General features: G+C 37.4%; 1 protein-coding gene across 1 annotated transcript; it reads left to right on the plus strand.

Annotated features, from left to right (window-relative positions):
• The first annotated feature begins 8665 nt into the window (after nt 1-8665).
• LOC145559301 (uncharacterized) lies at nt 8666-9274 on the plus strand. The gene has a single exon (XM_081620727.1). The coding sequence runs from the start codon at nt 8666-8668 to the stop codon at nt 9272-9274; it is 609 nt and encodes a 202-aa protein (XP_081476853.1).
• Nucleotides 9275-19431: the final 10157 nt, after the last annotated feature.

Below are 19431 nucleotides of genomic sequence, written 5' to 3' on the forward strand. Positions count from 1 at the left end.
CTGAGATCATTACATCAAAGAGTGATATGTCCTCAGGGACTTGATCACTAACTATTCCAGGAGAAGGTGCTACTACTAAAGACCTCGATGACTCTATAGGAAGAGACTCCGACTCAGACTCTGACTCAGACGACTCTTCAAACATTGGTCCTTGCCCTGTTGTGATGGATATCTTCCTTCCACTTGGAGTAGTCACCTTGATAGTCTTGCGCCACCCTTGTAGTGATCCTTCAGCTGGAGTGATTAGCTTCGAGGGATCAAAGCTTTCGCTTTGTAGGACTGTTTGGATGAGCGTGGATTTATCCTCTTTATAAGTTGGCTCATTCTTTTCTCGCCCAAACAGTAATCCCATGACGTTAAAGTCAAAGCATGGGGGTGCTTTCTCCTTGTGGACAGGAGTTGGGATTTCATCAGTGAAGTAGCAATCCAAGAAAATCTCAAATCCCGGTTGTCTTATGCCGTTTACAACAAATGGCTTGGGAAATTCATGACATGGATAGTCCTCTCCTTCTTTTATAAATTGATCATTAAGTGTAAGAGGGTACTGATCCATTTGGATTGCTTTCTTTTGAATGTGAGCGTCCCTACGTGCCTTTGACTTTTCCTTGGCTTGCTTGAGATCTTTCCGAGTCGGTTCGAAACCAAGTCCGAAAGTGTCTAACATAGGGAGGCCAAGTGACTCCAGCGGTTTTTCCGTTGCTTTCTTCTTTCCTAGGGTCATCCCAGGAAAATGTCCTTGTTTCTTCAGCATAGCATTTACAGTCATGTTGGAATGGGGGTCATGGCAAAGAGGGGTCCTTTCATCCTCCTGGATTAAGGAGACTTCTTCGTTAAAGCCCCATAAATCTTCATCATCCTCGTCGTGCTCCACATTAATGATTGGATTTTCTATAGACTTGATCCTCATAGGCGAAGCATCGATGGTGATAGGAATTCCCCCAACTATAGCTTTTACCTTTTGGTGGAGAGATGAGGGGAAGGCCTTTAGGTTATGAAAGCCAAGGGCGTCCCAACAGCAAATTGAACGAAGCTTTAATGTCTACTACTTGGAAAGTAGTAGCATGTTCTATTGCCCCCGCCGTTACATTTAGGGTAATTTTACCAAGAGCTTGACGACGAGTGTTGTCATAGGCCCTAATTTCTTGTGTAGACGGAGTTAAATCTTCGTCCCTTATGCCTAGCATCCTCGCAGTTCTAAGTGGACAGACGTTGATGGCCGATCCGTTGTCTACAAGAGTCATAGGAACATTCATCCTCTTGCAAACTACTGTGAGGTTTAATGCCTTGTAATGTTTGTCACCTTCTGGGGGTAAATCTTTGTCAGAAAAGGTGATCAAATTAGTTGGACTAGGAAGATCACTTGTGAGGAAGTTGGCTAATCCCTCAGGAGTAGTGTCAGAATCTATCCCAATTTTGTCCAAGGCATTCATTACAGCTAACTTATGTTCTCGAGATGTTGCCAAAAGTTTCCATACGTTCATCTCAACTTTTGTCTTCTTAAACTGCTTAACAATATCATTGTCTTCAATGATAGGTATGGGAACTTGTTGTGTAGTTGGCAAAGGTTGTGTTGAAACGAGAGGTTGCATTCTCCCAGATCTTGTGAGGACGTCTATCGATGGGTCTTCTTCAGCCCAAAAGTCATCTGTGGTGTATGACACAGAAGGTGGAGATCCTATTATGTCTTTTAAGTAGACATCTTATTCAACATTGTCCCAAACTCCATTAATGGTTGCATCATCTTCTTGTTTCACTTGGACTAGTTTCTTTTCATCAATCATCTTATGAACCAAATCCTTGAATTTGAAACAGTTTTCGACAGTGTGACCCCCTGATTGATGATACTGACAGTAATACCTATCTGTCCTTTTCAATGATTCGAATGGTCTTGGTTCGAGAGGTTTGATTCGCCACTCTCGGAGAGGATTTCGAACATTTGTGCATATGGGATCCCAATTGGAGTGTAGATTCTATTACTCTTCTTGGGTTTTTCAGTGACTTGTAAGGAAAAACGCTTTGCCTCATAAGTCGTTCTCATGGGTGTGAATTCTCTCTTGGGTTCATCTTTCAGTAGTGGAACCTCGTCATATTTCTCTTGGGGTTCCTTTATAGCTTTGAGAGCTTCACGTAGTAAATGTGATACCTCCATCATAGACAGTGTGAGCAATTGTATATCTTCTTTACTTGCCGAATCTGGAAGGTTATCCTTGACATCGAAAAAGGTTTCCTCCTCTTTTTCTGTGGCATAGATTTCTTTGACAGGTCGAATGAAAGATGAGGGGTCAACCTCGTTTTCCTCATCAGAGATAGCCAGGGCATGAACGAGAGGTGCATTATCAATGCTTGGCTTCTTACTGGCAGGGGGCAATGGCAGCTTGTTGTTGTCGATTAAGTCTTGAATAGCTTCCTTAAGCTTCCAAAAGTTTTCGGTGAGATGGCCCCTACCTTGGTGATACTTGTAGTGTGCATTGGGGTTCCAATTAGCCGACCTCTTCTCGACTGGTGGGTCCCCAAATGGTCCAATGGGAGTTATAAGACCTTTTGCATTTAATCGATCAAACGCGGTGTCATAACTCATGCCAATAGGAGTAAAGTTCCTCCTAAATGGTTTCTTTTGTCCTTGATTGTTCATAGCAAGGACTTCTCCTAAATTAAAAGTGCTAACGTTGTTTGAGTGGGTGTTTTTGGAAGAAGAAGGATTGTTGTTCTTCTTTCCTTTCCAGCCACTGTTGGAGTTATTGTTGGCAGCTTTTAACTTAGCCGGGTCATCTTCAATATTGATCCTAATGTCATAGACGGCCTTGAAGGTATGGAGATTATTTTGATACTTGAGATGCTTGGAATATTTTTCTTGAAGGTTTTTGATGAACAACCTTACAAAATCTTTTTCACTTGCCACCTCAATCATCTTAGCTGAGGTTTCTCTCCTTTTGTTAAAGAAAGAGGTGAAGCCTTCGTTCTCTTTCTGTTTGAGGATTTCAAGTTCCCTATGGTCAGTCTTAACCTGAATGTTGCACTTGTACCTATCAACGAAAGCGTTTGCTATGGACTCCCAGGTAGAGGTATTTTCTTTCTCGAGAGAAAAGAAACATTGTTGGCAAACGGTCTCGAGAGATAGTGAGAACAGAGAGGGGAAAACCTTCTTATCGATACCCTTAATACTCATTATTGTTTCGAATGCTCTTAAATGAAAATAAGGGTTATCAGTTGCTCTGAATTTTGGGATGTCATTGGCATTGAACTTCTGCGGAAGAAGATCTTTGTCCACCGAGACCCCTTGTGAAGTAAGCCCTTGAAACTTGTAGTCGCTAGATAGCTTGCTTAGACTCTCTTGCATGAGGTCCATCTGTTGTTGTTTCACGGGATCATCGACCTTGAGTGTGAGGAGCTTCAGTGTTTCAGTCATGGTAACCAGTTGGTTCCTGAGCTCATTGACTTCTTCTTGTGTTGCCATTATAGCCTTAGCTTTCCTCTTACGAGCTATGGGTTTGTTGAAAAGTTGGACTTGTATGAAAAGGTTGTCTTTGATTAACCGTCCTTCCTTCCTCGACCACGCATTGTAATTTAAACCATTTTGCGTTTTAATTACTTGACTCGAATCAACTTGACTTTACGGTTTATTTTTATAGAGGAATAGAAAATAAATAAATAAAATGGGTGCATATTTTTGGCAAAAATAATGTACATATTTTTAGGGAACTAAGTATAGTTTTTAAATTGGAGGATTAATATCCGACTTACCCCCCTAAAAAAATGACGGAAAAAAAAAACGCGCATGCGAGACTCTCTTAGACATGGTCAAAGTATGTGTATTGGTGTGTGCGTTGAGTGTAAGTGACATGCTTGAACTCTTGTGTAAGACCATGGGACTTAGTGCCTAAACTCGATTAATGACTCAACCAAGTACTATTGACAGCGAAAAATAACCGAATTAAATAGCAAACTGGTTAATTAGACACTAGGTGATGACTCGACCAATAATCCGAACTGTCGGCAAAACGACAGGACTGGCGTCACACTGTGGGGCTTGGCGCCAGATGACATAGCTGTCGCCAGGCGCCACACTCCACAGGGTGGCGCTACAGCTCAGATTTTGGCACCAATACTGGAGCTTCAATCTGAGACTGTTTTCGGTGTTATTAATCAACAGAGGCATGCCAAAAGTCGTACTAGGTCAATTCTGATTAAAACATTAGACTTTATTTACTCAAATTAATTAATTAATTAATTAGGCAAAGTTCTTTAAGTCATTAATTTATTTAATCTCAACACAAGTCAAACAAACGGTTAAGAGAAACATAGAATATATGCAAAACAAATAATGCACAATTAGTCAAGTAGGTACAATATGATGCAATGAGTTTGCAACCTAACCATGGCTCTAGTTCTCTAAAGTTCGGGATATGGTTTAGTCAATAGAGGGTCCATGGTTAATTTTCTGGATGCACCGCGCGGAAGCCTAACCGTGAAGGGTTGGCGCGAGTGGATGGGACACCGCGAGCTTTAGAAAAAACTCTCTTCCATGGTTTGGTGAATTCAACATTCTCGGATGTACCCTTTGTTGCACAGAGCGTCTAATCAGGTAGATGGAGCATGAATTCCCATAGGGTTATGTCCATATGTAGAACACATATGGGTTTCAGAAAAGTGAGAAAAAATTCAATCAGGAAGTAAGATCGAGCAAACAATACGAAAAACCGGTCGAAATTAGAACGCATATTTCTGGCTCGATATTGGGGGAAGTTGGCGCCAGCAAACAGAGACTGGCGCCAGTTTTTAGCTGTAGCGCCTGGCGCCAATGCTGGCGTCTGGCGCTACGGCTAAAAGTCTGGAGCCAATGCTCTAGCCCCTGGAGCTACTTCCCACATGCCTCAGCAGATTTCTGTGCTCGATAAAATTTTCCAGTTTCGCGCGGTGTTATTTGAGTCCTAGTTGTGAAAGATATTTCTCAAATTTCCTACGTGTAAAATCCTATGTTTTTAACTCATTACGGATGGTCTTTCCAATGAGATCTTTTTTTATGCATATGACAATAATGTTAATCAAAATTACGCACATGAAATACTTAGAACGTTTCGAGTCTCATCCACTCATTCTAAATCATTGCCGAAACAAATTCAGGAATTAAAATAGAAATCCTCCCCAGTGGAGTCGCCAAAAACTGTAGGGAATAAATTTCAAGCGTTAATCCCCTTTGCTTGAACCCCACTGTGATCATACACTAAAGTACGGTGGCATCCAAAAGGGAAGAAAATAGAGCAAAAGAGTCGCCAACAAGTTTTAGGAACTTGTAAACCATTCACAGGGTGAAGGTTACACCCCTTAACGATCCAAGAGATCGTCAACTCCATAAGGTCTTGAACCAAATAAGGGTTCGGGGATGAAGGTACAAATCCAACCTAAAAGAGATTGAATCTGCCCTAATAATATGCCTCTACTTTATTCTAATCGTATTCATGTGCGCTTTTTGACTAACATGCAATCAATAGGATTAACCCTAAACCTGTTTATCTATGTTGGTTGAATATAAATGCACAAATAAATCTATTATTGGCGATCACTTGAATTATAATCAAATTAACCCTATAATCAAATTAACCCTAAACAAGATTATTAATTATCTTATTAAGCGTGATTACAAGTACAAATTCCCTTTAAACATGCATAAAAGGTGTGATCAAGCAATATAAATAAATATCATCAAGCAACATAATAAATTAATAATAATTACAATCATCATCAAAATAATAAAAATAATAATCATAATAATAATAATAATCATCATTATAAAATTATAATCACAATAAAAACAATCATAAAACTCATGATAATAAATTATAATTAAGATAATCATGTTAAATCATAATAATAGCAAGATCCTAGGCATGATACTAACAAGATTAATAACAAACCCTAGCATGTCACTAAGCAATAAAAATCAAAGCTTTAACCCTAACATGATACTAACAATCATAAATATTAGAAAGAGAATAAAAGGCATCATAACAATCATATTTGATATCAAAATTACCCTAGACATGATACTAGGAATCATAATAACAATTTAAACATGATTTCTACATCATAACATCAATAAAACAATTAAAGTACTTACTTTGATGCCTCGTACCTCTTTCTAATAACAAAATACACACGTTAGTAACTTCAAGGAAAATAATAAACAAACAATTTAAATAAATAATTGAAAGAGAGATTTGGGACCAAACCCTCAGAAATTAAACCTTTCACGTCTAGGGCGAAGGCAACTTCGAATATGGATAGGTGCTTCTAGATCTTGCGAATGCGGAATTTTGTATGTAAAAAGCAAGTTTAGAAAAAGAGAGAAAGAAAGAGATAGATTAGAAGAGAATGCGAGAATTGATGATTGCGAATGAAAACTGGTTGTAGGTGAATGAAAACGGAGTTTTTAATACGTTATTTATAGAGAAAATCAGCCAAAATTATAAAATTAACAAAACAGAGTCCTGGCGCACAGAAAAACGAACCAGCGCCAACGCTGGCTGTTGGCGCCAACGCTAGCGGCTGGCGCCAGGCACCAAGCGTAGCGCAAGGCGCTACAGCTGGGGTTTGGCGCTGATTTCAGAAATTCACGCGTTTTCTAAAATCAGATAAAAAAATACCGTACAGGAAGATAAAATCGTATTTTCCTCAAAAATGCTCTTTGATTTTAATTAAAACTCTGAAAAGTCAACAAAAGTCAATTTATCAATGCTAATTGAATTAGGAATGAAAAGAACCTTCTAGATAAAAGACTAAAACCATTCCTAATTGCATTAGGAATGATAAATCATAATTAGGCCCTCCCCTAGATCATTGGGCCGCATATAAGGCTCAAACCGGGCCCAGTTTAGTAAATTGGCCATAACTTCCTCAATATTCATCGGAATTGGGCTTATAATATATCGTTGGAAAACTCTTGTCAAGCCCCATCCAACTACACTACTATTGGACCCATATTATGGACCAACCAAACTGGATTGGCTGTTTTCTTAAAATAAGTTTTCAAAAACAGAGAGAAGGGAAAAGAAGTTAAAACTATCCGCAACACTAAACTTTCCACACTTTCGCTTCATTCGATTATGATTCGACGTGAAAGGTACTCATCACCGGGTTTGGTTTTGGGGAGACACAAATGGGTGTCTACAACTTCGTATTTAATAAGGAAAAAAAAATAAAAATTACATAAAATGATACTTTGAACTGAACTGAAAATAATCGTATCATAACAGGCTCTTAATTTAGAGCTCATACATACAGTATAATACTCCCTCCTTCCTTTAATACAATGTCTCTTTCTCTTTATTATGTGAGGAATAAATGCTCAAAAGAAGCATTGTATCAAGGGACGGAGGGAGTACATACGAGTACCCCGTAGTTTTCTTTTTGTAATTCCATTAATGCCTGAGAAATGGTCCTCAATTTAAGTGTGATTGTGTGAACAATAAGTGCAAAACCAAAATTATAAGAAAAGTCCGAAATCATGTTGAAAATATTGATTGGTTCATTTATGCCTAAAATCTTTGTGCGGCGCACCAAAATTCCAAGCACAAATTTGTCCCTTAAATTTCCTCTATAAATTTGCGATTTTAGCTTAGGAAACTTCTAATCAGTGTAAAATGTAATATCATAGGTAAAAACACTAAAGTTTCTAAATTCAACTTAACTTTTGAAAGTTTGTATCTTAACAATGAAGTTTAAGGCTTATGTTGTAGTAGGGCTACTTACTTTCGCAGTTCTAATCTCTTCAACCGTTGTAGCTGATAGCAACACATCTAATGAAGGAATATTGTTTTGATAGCAACACTTTGTCATCCTGTCCCCAAGGTTCTATTGGTTCAGGGTATGATATTGTTTTGATTTTTGATGGTGCTTACAAAGCCCAGGACCAGTCTACAGGTGCGGGTTGGATTTTCAGACGTCCTAGTTCGGACTTGGTCGTTGGGGGTGGTTCTAGAGCTTTTCTTTCTTCATCGGCTACTCACTCAGAATTGCAAGCATGTCTTTGGGCTCTCAGATCTGCAGATCGTAGGGGTTATGGACGTCTTTTGATTTACACTGATTGTTCGACTTTGGTTACTCTTCTTCAGAACAAGGAATATTTGGACATTTCCTGCATATGGTTGCTTCAGGATATTCAAGCTTTAATTTCCAAGTTCTCTGTCTGTGAGTTTCGCAAGGTTCCTCGTCAATGGGTGGCTCCGACTCGTTGGTTAGCCATCAATGCTCGTCAACGACATATTTTGTTCTGGACCTTTTAGGTGTTTTATGTTTTTTGTTTTTTAGTCCGTCTTGTAAAAAAAACAAAAAAAACACATCTAATGAAGTACGTACATAAGCGTAAGTATTAACTCAGTATAATCCCAATTTAATCATCCATCTTCTTAGCACGACCTGTGATGTTAGGGCCTATATTAGTGTATAATATTATATAGCTACCGGGCCTAATTCATGAGCCCTAATCTATTGTATAAATACACAACTCATACTCTAATGAAAATACGGAACATTATTTCGTGACATGGTATTGGAGCCAAATTCACTCTAAACTCTAAAAACCCTAATTTTTTTCTCTCTCTAATCTCTATACTCTAATCTCTACATCTCTAATCTCTAAATTCTAATCTTCTCTATTGAATAATTGACAATGGTGGACGAGTCAAAGATCGATCCTTCATCCCCCTTTTACCTAGGTTCGGTTGATCAACCCAGAAACCTTATCTCTCATGTCATCTTGAAGGGTGATAATTATTTGGCGTGGTCTCGTGCGATTACACTATCCTTGAAATCCAAAAGAAAATTCGGCTTCGTTGATGGCACTATCTCCAAGCCGAGTGAGAAGAAGAAAATTCTTGACTGGGAAACCGTAAACTCGTCTATGTTGGTGTCGTGGGTCTTGAGGTCCATTGATACCAAAATTGCTGCATCCGTTCCCTATTTTGAGGAAGCTAAAAAGCTTTGGGATTATTTGGAGAGGAGGTTCCATGAGGCTAATGGACCTCGTCTTCAGCAACTAAGGGCAGCGATCACCGGCTACACACAATCCAAAAACATGAGCATCGAGGAGTATTACACGAGGCTTATGGGACTCTTTGATGATCTGACTCGCCTCAAACCCCCTCACGGTAGTGAGTGTGGTAAGTGTGAGTGCGATGTTGCTGAGAAATACGCACAAGATAAGGAGGAGGAGCAATTGCATCAATTTCTAATTGGAATTGACGATGATCGTTATGCTCTTGTGAGGATGCTCTTGTGAGGATGAATTTGCTGTCTCAACAACTTCCTCCGACTTTCGATCGTGCCTATCAAGCGTTTCTGTAAGAGGAACACTCTCGTGGTATTGCTCTAAGCAAGGAGAAGGACGAAGCTCACGTTTTTGCTTTGTCCTCTAATGGGAGGGATTTTCAATCCACTCCAAAGGTGGATAAGTCGAGGTTGTTTTGTTCTCATTTCAAACGTTTCGGACACGACAATATGGGTTGCTTTGTTCTTCATGGCTACCCTGATTGGTGGCTAGAGAAATATGGGAAGAAAGGGGGGCATCCTCTTCGGGACAACAGCTCACCATGCACAACAACAGGTCCTCTGCTTCCCCTGCTGCTGCTGCCTCTACTTCTACCCATGGCAGACCCACGGCTCGAGCTAATGCCGTGGGACCTTCTCTTGGGGACACTTCTTCTAACTTTATGCTCTCTCATGAAACTCTCTCTGCCTTTTCTGCCTTACAACCTGAACATGTTCGTGCGTTTGTGACAATGGTTAATAATCAAAACCAAGATAAGATGAGTGGTGAGTCTCTTTCTTTGTCTTGGATTATCGACAGCGGTGCTTCACACCATGTAACCGGTGACGACTCTTGCTTATTTGATGTACACTTCATTCACCCGTGCCCGGTTGGACTCCCAGATAGTGCTAAGGCCCTTGCTACGAAGGAGGGTCGTGTGTATTTGGCCGAAAATATTATTCTTGATCATGTGTTATTTGTTTCTCACTTGACTTGCAATCTTATTTCGGTCTCTAAAATGATTGATGATTCTCTATGTTTTGTCACATTCACTGATTCTTTATGTACTATACAGGTGCAACACTCGGGGAGCCTGATTGGAGCTGGTTAACGGATAGATGGAGTATACTACTTTCGGCATGTTCCTAAAGTGTGTACGGTGACATATCCGAAGGTTTCGACATTCGAGCTATGGAATCGTCGTTTGGGGCATCCGTCAGACAAGATTGTCAAGTTAGTTCCTACTATCAGTGCTAGTTCTAGTAGCAAATTTTTAAATAAACCATGTAAAATTTGTCCACAAGCTAAACATTCTCGGGATAGTTTTCCCAATAGTGACAGTAGAGCTAGTCATATTTTTTAGATGATACATTGTGATTTATGGGGGTCTTATAAGACGCCTTCTACTTGTGGTGCTCATTCTTTTTTGACGATTTTGATGATTTTTCACGTGGTGTTTGGATTTATTTATTGATTGACAAAACTGAAGTTTATTCTTCTTTTTGCTCTTTCTTTGATATGGTTAAATGTCAATTTAATGTTCATGTTAAATGTGTGCGGAGTGACAATGGCACAAAATTCAAACCCATGATCCCATATTTTACTGAAAATGGCATTCTTTTCCAAACCTCTTGTGCTGGTACACCTCAACAAAATGGTCGGGTAGAGCGTAAACACCAACATATATTGAATGTGAGTCGTGCTTTGATGTTCCAAGGCAATTTGCCAATTACTTTTTGGGGTAAGTGTGTCCTTGGGGCGATCTATGTCATTAATCGTACTCCTTCCTCTTTGTTGGCCAATAAAACTCCATATGAAATACTTTTTGATAAACAACCAAACTTAGATGAGTTGTGTGTCTTTGGGTGTTTATATTTTGCTTATAATCAAAAGGTAAAGGGTGAAAAATTTGCCTCACGTAGTAGAAAATGTGTGTTTGTCGGATACCCTCATGGGAAGAAAGGTTGGAAATGCTATGACTTAGAAACCAGTGAAATTTTTGTATCTTGTGATGTCAAATTTCATTAGAGTGAATTTCCGTTTATTTCTCATGGGGAAACGAGGTTGAGTGTTGAGGGAGGGACACCCGAGGTTGTTGGGGTTGATAGTGATTTTTTGGATGACTTGGAGCATGAAGAGGTTGGAGAGGAGGTCGTTATGCATGAAACCCCTACCAGCCCCAACCACGGTCAGCCCATGGAGTCTTCTGCCGCAGCTCCCAGCCACGGCCACAGCACACCTGTGTTGCCTTCTGGCACGGACAACAGCCTAGAGAGCAGCTCCAGTGTTGCGCCTATTACTGTTTCGGACAACCATGAGGTGGCTGCTCCGATTACCATTTCTCTTGCTTCGGACAGTCGTGAGGTGGCTGCTCCGATACCCACTGACACTTCTTCTCTTGTGTTGAACTATAGTCAACGTCCAAGGCAAGCATCGAGATGGAATCGTGATTATGTCGCACACACTATATCTTTTCCGAGTCCATCTATTCCCCAATGTTCATCGACCACTCCTAGCTCCTCAGGTACTCCATATCCTATAGCACATTTTGTGAACTGTGATAAATTTTCTTTGCGACACCGTGTTTTTATTGCGGCTATTGGTACGGTGGTTGAGCCATGTAGTTTCAAAGAGGCAATGCAAGATGAGGGGTGGAAAGAGGCAATGCAAAAAGAAATTGATGCATTGGAAAATAATGGTACATTGGTGCTTGAAAAATTACCTCCGAGTAAGAAAGCTCTTGATTGTCGGTGGGTTTACAAGGTAAATCTTTACTCTGGTGGCACACTTGAGAGATTGAAGGCTCGTTTGGTTATATTCGATAATCATTAGGTTGAGGGTATTGATTATACCGAGACATTTGCTCCCGTGGCTAAAATGGTAACTGTTCGGATTTTTCTTGCTGTAGCTGTTGCAAAGAATTAGGAATTGCATCAGATAGATGTTCACAATGCATTCCTTCATGGTGATCTTGATGAGGAGGTTTATATGAAACCTCCCCCTGGGTTTCATGGCTCTCAACTAGGTATGGTGTGTCGTCTTTAGAAGTCGTTGTATGGTCTTTGCCAGGCACCTCGTTGTTGGTTCTCTAAATTGGCCACATCTCTGAAAAGGTACGGATTTTTGCAATCATACTCTGATTACTCTCTCTTTACTCTGAAAATTAAACTAGGTCTGGGTCCATTCAACTTAGTGTTCTGGTGTATGTTGACGACTTAATTATTTCTGGTAATAATTCTTCCGCTATTGCAACATTCAAATCCTATTTAAGTGACTGTTTTCATATGAAAGATTTGGGTGTCTTGAGGTATTTTCTTGGCACTAAGGTTGCAAGGAGTCCGGAAGGCATATTTTTATGTCAACAGAAGTACACACTTGATATTATTGCAGAGTCTGGTTTGCTAGGGGCACGTCCGGCAGGTACTCCTATTGAGCATATCATACTCTGGCTAAATCAGAGTCATCTTTTCTTTCTGATCCGAAAATGTATCGATGGCTTGTGGGTTGTTTAATTTATTTATCTTTTACTAGACCTGATTAAGCTTATGCGGTGCATATATTCTCTCAATTTATGCACCAACCGCGACAGGATCATTGGGAGGTCGCACTCCGTACGGTGCGATATTTAAAAGGATGTCTGGATCAGGGGATCCTATTGAGTTCAAAGTGTGATTTGCATATTACAGGTTGGTGTGATTCGGATTGGGCTAGTTATCCTCTGTCGAGACGCTCTATTTCTTGTTGGTTGGTGTTTCTTGGTGCTTCCCCTATATCTTAGAAGACTAAGAAGCAGGACACTGTGGCTAAGTCTTCTACAGAGGCCGAATTTCATTCAATGTCTAAAACCAATAATGAGTTGAAGTGGTTGATGAAGGCTCTACTTCTTAGTTTGGGAGTCTTGCATCCCCGCGCAATGAGTTTATTTTGTGATGGACAATCTGCATTGTACATTTCGCAGAATCCAATCTTCCATGAGCTTACTAAACACATTGAGGTTGAATGTTATTATGTCCGCGATGCGATTCAGGATGGTGTAATTAGTCCGTCTTATGCGAAGACGACAGATCAAATAGCGGATGTATTCACCAAGGCTTTAAGTAAAAGCCAATTCATGTATTTACTTGGCAAGTTGGGCATTTGTGATTTGCATGCTCCAACTTGAGGGGGGGTGTTAGGGCCTATATTAGTGTATATATTATATAGCTACTAGGCCTAATTCATGAGCCCTAATCTCTTATATAAATACACAACTCATACTCTTAATGGAAATACGGAACATTATTTCGTGACATGTGATAAAAAAATAGTTGTCACGTTTTAATCCCTAGTAAATCTATGACTTAGGAGTTAAGAGTATAAATTATGTCATTTTGATCTTGTCATTTACTTTGATGTAAGGTTATATTATGTAGCCTTTTTAGGGTGTTACGAAGTTTCATTATAAACTGCTGCTAATAAAAGATAATTTTACTACTTTTATGATTTAATTTATTTGTCACTTTCACTATAAGAAAGCTTACAATTAGCCAAATATGTTAAGCTATTTTTTATTTTTATATTAAAAGGGATGTCTATTCCTATTAAGTACGAATAGGTGGAGCTAGATAACTTTTTTTTTTTTTTTTTTTGCATGGTAATTTAGTTCTTTTCATGTTATCTTGGAAGAGCAAAAACGTGTCATGTATCGTACGTTAAAATACTGTGCAAACGCTAAAACAACATAAATTAACTATATAGTGGTGGTGGTGGGGGGTAGAGTAGGGAAAGGTGGCCCTAAAGGGGGGCATGGTGGTAAGGGTGGTGGTAGTGGAGGCTACGGGGAGGTGGAAAAGGAGGTGGTGGTGGTGGAGGCATTGGTGGAAAATATCAGGAAACATGTTAGTATCTAAACTAGTTCATTATCTATATACATATGCGGTGTTTTGAAAATTGTTAATCATATACTATATAAAATTACTGAATTAATTTATCATGCATTTTTTATATCCATCCTCTTGAGTGGCTACATATACATATTGTTATATTTCATACTATTTCTGACTACAATATTAAGCCTTAGAGCATCTCCAATGGGAGTACTCTACTTCCATACTTTTTCCCTCTCTCTCCCATTCTCCTTTTGACACATCATCTACTTTTTCCTATACCCCACTTTCCACTATCATAATACTCTTCATCTTCCTCCTCCTCCATAATTTCCCACAACAAGAGGATCCTCTTGTCATACTCTTTTATTCTCTATCTCTTTAATATATATATATATATATATATATATATATATATATATATTTGTCACTACATTATTGTACCTATTATTATATATATCACTACATTATTGTACCTATTATTATTTAGTATTAAATTAATTTTGTTTAAATTTTAATTATAGTAAAAATATTTGTTAGTAAAACGTAAACATATAGTTAACTTTCTAAGATAATAAAATAGTAAATATTTGTAAAATAGTATAATCAAATAGTACGCTTAATTTGCATTAATAATAACATTCATTAATAGCTGAAATAATAACAAACCAACATGAAACTAAAAACAACAATAACTAGAAAATAACGACATTAAATTAAAATTAACATAAAAATAAAAATAATGATAACAATACCAATCTCCTTTTCTTACACACATTGTTTAAGTTTAATTTGGTCCTTGAAACTTTCTCCAAACATGTTCAACCAAATCGTTTTTCAACGACACATGTATTTGTTTGTTGTGAAGCTCTTCCCTTTTGCCCATAAATCTGCTTAAATCTCGATCCATGTACTCGTATCTTCCGCGACTAACAAGGATGGGCCCGCGATTAGCGTTTTCACTTGATGAACTAGCTAGTGTCTCGGGTTGTTCTTCCGCAAAATCAATACACGGATCTTGATAATTTCGATACATATGACGTTCATCTTCTACAATCATGTTGTGCATTATAATACATGCCATCATAATTTTCCATAATAATTCAGGGTGCCATGCCAAAGTAGGATATCTTATTATTGCAAATCGAGCTTGAAGTACTCCAAATGCCCGCTCCACATCCTTTCTAGCACTTTCTTGTTTCATAGTAAAAAGTTTATGTTTAGCAGTCTGGGGAGCAGTTATGGCATCAATGAAACCAGCCCATTTCGGATAGATACCATCCGTTAGATAGTAACCCATATTGTACGTTTTTCCATTTACGTTGTATTGAACTTCTGGAGCTCGTCCAGTTAGTAAGTCATCAAATACCGGTGATCGCTGCAAGACATTGATATCATTATTTGACCCAGGTGTCCCGAAAAATGCATGCCAAATCCATGTATCCCAAGAAGCAACGGCTTCTAAGATTACAGTTGCCTCTCGAGATCTTCCTTGATACATGCCTCTCCACCCTGCTGGACAATTTTTCCATTGCCAATGCATACAATCAATGCTCCCAAGCATGCCAGGAAAACCACGACTTTCTCCTTCACAAAGGAGACGATACACATCATCAGAATTTGGCTTCCTCAAGTAAACTGCAGAAAAGCTAGTAATAATTCCGTCAACAAAATGAGTAAGACACTCTCTTGCCGTACTTGCACCCAACTTGAGGTACTCATCAACATGATCAGCCGAGGTGCCATATGCTAACATTCTTATTGCCGCGGTGCACTTCTGCAAGTTTGAAGCACCAAGTTTCCCAGTGGCATCTGCATTTTGCTTAAAGAAATCGTCAACTTCGGTTAAAGTATTCACAATGCGCATAAAAACTGGCTTTCGCATGCGAAATCTTTGTCGAAATTTTACATCATTATAGAGTGGCGTGGTACTAAAGTAATCATCTACCAAACGTTTGTGAGCCCCTTCACGATCTCTTGGCACATAGTCCCTCGATCTTGGTCGTGAACTCTCAGTTGTGGGTTGTTGAACAGCAGAGGTAACCACTTCTCTTATTACATCCTCCACCTCTTGTATACGTTCACTCTCCTGAATGAAATCCATCAACATCCAATCATATATTTCATCACTAGAACTTGATGAACCTGAACCAAAGTCAAAGTTCATTTTTTTTTTGTGAAACTTTGAGTGTTTTTACAATTTGTGCAAAAAACAATGATATTTTCACAGAAGGAGAGTAAATATATATATGGAGTATAATGTGAAGTGAACTTATATTGTGAAGTAAACTTATAATTTATCAAGTGAACATAAAATCACGGATAAGATATTGTTGGATATAGAAGATAAGAAAGTAAAAGTTAATGGTTGAGAATTACTAGATATCTTCTGAAGATAAGAGTGAAGATATCTTATCCAAATATGTTGGATTTAAATTATATGAAACAATAAGACTAGTACAAGTAACGTTAGGTACATCATCATGATATGTCAGCAATTATATGATAGGACATGACATATTGTAATGGTAAAGCTTACAAGATTTTTTTTTATTTTGTTTTTAATTAATATAAAAATTAATATATTTCACATAAATTAATTAGAGCAATATATTACAAAGAATCTTAATTTGAACTAAACAACATTATATAAATTAACTAAATATATATTACAATAACAACAATGGAATATATTACAATACAATATCATTTAAACAATAAAATTGTAACAATTAGGATATAATTATTCAACTTTTTATAACTAACACTAAATAAATCTACCCCTAAACTCATTTTTCAACTTCCGATACAATTCTTCATCATCGCTATCACGATTAGGATTTGTCGCTAGTATGCTGAAAATTCTAATTTTTGCCTCCTCCTCCTTTTGTCGTTTTCTATCTTCACTTCGCTCTTTGATTAAAGAATACATCCTTTCTCCTTGTTCATGTCTCTTAAGGTTAGACTCATCAAGAGTAGAGGTCAAACTATCAATGTTGACAAAAGAAGAAGTAGCCTTCTCCTTACCTTTATTTTTCATCTTCTTAACCCCATAAGGTCGATTTTCTTCACTATCACCTATTAAATACTCGGACTCTGATCTTTTACTTCCTCGACTATCAGAAGGTAGTAGCATAGTTCCGGCACCCCATTTCTTTTTTTTCCTCATAATTTGCCAACAATGTGTCAACACAAAATGTTTACCATATTGTTTGTGAAAACTCTCGTGAGCATGCATTTCAATATCTTCCTCCGATTCTCCACTTTGTGGTGGGTTACGTCGGATTAATGAGTAACATCCAACCCATTTTCCAACCAATTCATTAATATGATTCCACCTAACTTGCAAAGCTTTCTTGGTCCTTTTACTAATTTTCCAATCGGGATTTTCTTCTCTTGATTTGTTGTAGAGAGCTTCAATGTTATCCCACAAATTAACTTTTGTTTGATAAGTACTCTCTCCGACATCTCCTCCGGCATTAATATACCCGGATACTAGCGCTTCATCGTCCTTTATGGACCACCCCTTTGATCATACAATAATATTCAAACTAATTAAAACAATACAATACATAAAGTAATAATAAAACTAGTTAGCCATAATAATATTAATTGATTATATGCACTATATAATGTAATAATATATCTCTTAAAATAAATCTTAGATCATCTAATCTTTACAAGAATGCTACACTACTGTAAGTTTTGCTAAAGATTCTTTTTATTATTATCATTTACAAAAATTCTTTTTATTATTATCATTTACAAAAATTTATGTGTACAAGTGAGAATAGTATATTGTTTGATGGGTTGTAATTAAATTATCTATAATAATGTTCGTTATTGCTAATAATAATTTTAAAAAAACAATCATACCTTAGGTTATTGCTAATAATAATTTTTAAAAAACAATCATACCTTAGGTTATTGCTAATAATAATTTTTAAAAAACTATCACACCTTAGGTTATTGCTAATAATATTTTTAAAAACTATCATACCTTAGGTTGTTGCAACTCATTCGTTTGTTGCGACACTTTTGCTTGTGACGTCTTCTTTGCTTGCTTTTGCGTTTTTTTATTGTTAACGATGACATTTGGTTCTTCGGGAAACAATTCGACGGCAACATCTTCAATTTCTTCAAGGTGGCGTGCCGTCCTAATTTCGGAAGTTGGAGTTGCATTGCTACTAGCATCTCCTCCCGGAGAACATTCCATTTGTTGAAAATGTTGAGACATTGGAAAAACAAAATTTGGATTTTGTGAAGTGTTATTTGGATTATTAAGGTTAGATTGAGTAGTAAATAATTGTACCATAGCTTGAAATTGAGGATTATTAAGAAGATTATGATCAAATTGGAAATTATTTGGTGTATTTTGTGAGTTTGCACTATTATTATCCATATGGGATTTTCTTAGTTGAGAATAATTAAAGGAAAAAAGTTAATTAGTTGTGAGAAATATGGAATATGTAGGAATAGATGAATGAAAGTTAATTAGTTGTGACAAATATATAATGTAAAATTTTTTTACCGTTACAAACTTACAACAACATATAAAAATTACTACAAATTCTTCTTGTTTGAAATCCCCTAGAAACTAGCCGTTTCAAATTTTTTTTTTTTTTTTATTTTAAAATATATATATGTATATTTTGATAAAGTTCCGTTTGCATTGTTGACTGGGTAGAGTATTGCAATGTTGTTTATTTTTTTTAAAGTACTGCATTATTGTTGTTGTACTACAAATTAGAAAAAAAAAAGAAGAAAAGAAGTGGGCCAACAATGTACAAGTGTCAAACATTAATAGGATAGTTGGGGGGTCCACTATACAAGAGTACCATGGGAGTACTACTCCATATTTGGAGTATGCTTCCAAATACTCCTATATGGAGTACTTTGGGTAAATTTACCACAATGGGAGTATCCTCCCAAATTGGAGAAATATGGGGGTAGAGTACTCCCATTGTAAGTGCTCTTATATATATACTTTGATTTGTATTCTATTATATTTCCTCTAAAGTATTCTATTAGTATTCTATTATAATAATGCTTTTATACAAAGGTTCAGCATTTGCCTTTAATTAATGTGATAGGCGAAAGACATTTCAATGTTATAATAATTATGATTAATGAACTACAAGTCTTAACTCTTTCAGAAAGAGTTACATTAGATTACTAAATTACTAAAAATAAGTTTAATCCAGTATTTCTACCTTCAATTTAATTTAAATACAACCTCCAATCTAGTTAGATCCTCCAATTTAGTTTAAATACAATCTCCAATTTAGTTTAAATACAACATCCAATAGTAGATTAGTTTTAGTCTAAAAAACAGAAACTTAAAATAGCCTCTCTTTTTTTTCTTCCAGCGAGTCCTCCCACCTTCCAACTTCTTACTCTCAGTCTCTATCAAGTCTTCCTAGGTCCTCCCCTACCCCTAGTAGGAGGGGATGGTGGCTGCCACAGCTTACAGATTGCCCAGTCGGAATCCTATTGGAAAAAAATAGACATTAAAATTGTAGCCACCACCATAATAAGAAGATA

The sequence above is a fragment of the Chenopodium album genome, chromosome 9 (genome assembly GCF_948465745.1).
Source record: "Chenopodium album chromosome 9, dcCheAlbu1.1, whole genome shotgun sequence".
NCBI lineage: Eukaryota > Viridiplantae > Streptophyta > Magnoliopsida > Caryophyllales > Amaranthaceae > Chenopodium > Chenopodium album.

Excerpts from the sequence above, each read along its gene's own strand:
- LOC145559301 (XM_081620727.1), top strand. The coding sequence starts at position 8,666 with ATGGTGGACGAGTCAAAGATCGATCCTTCATCCCCCTTTTACCTAGGT.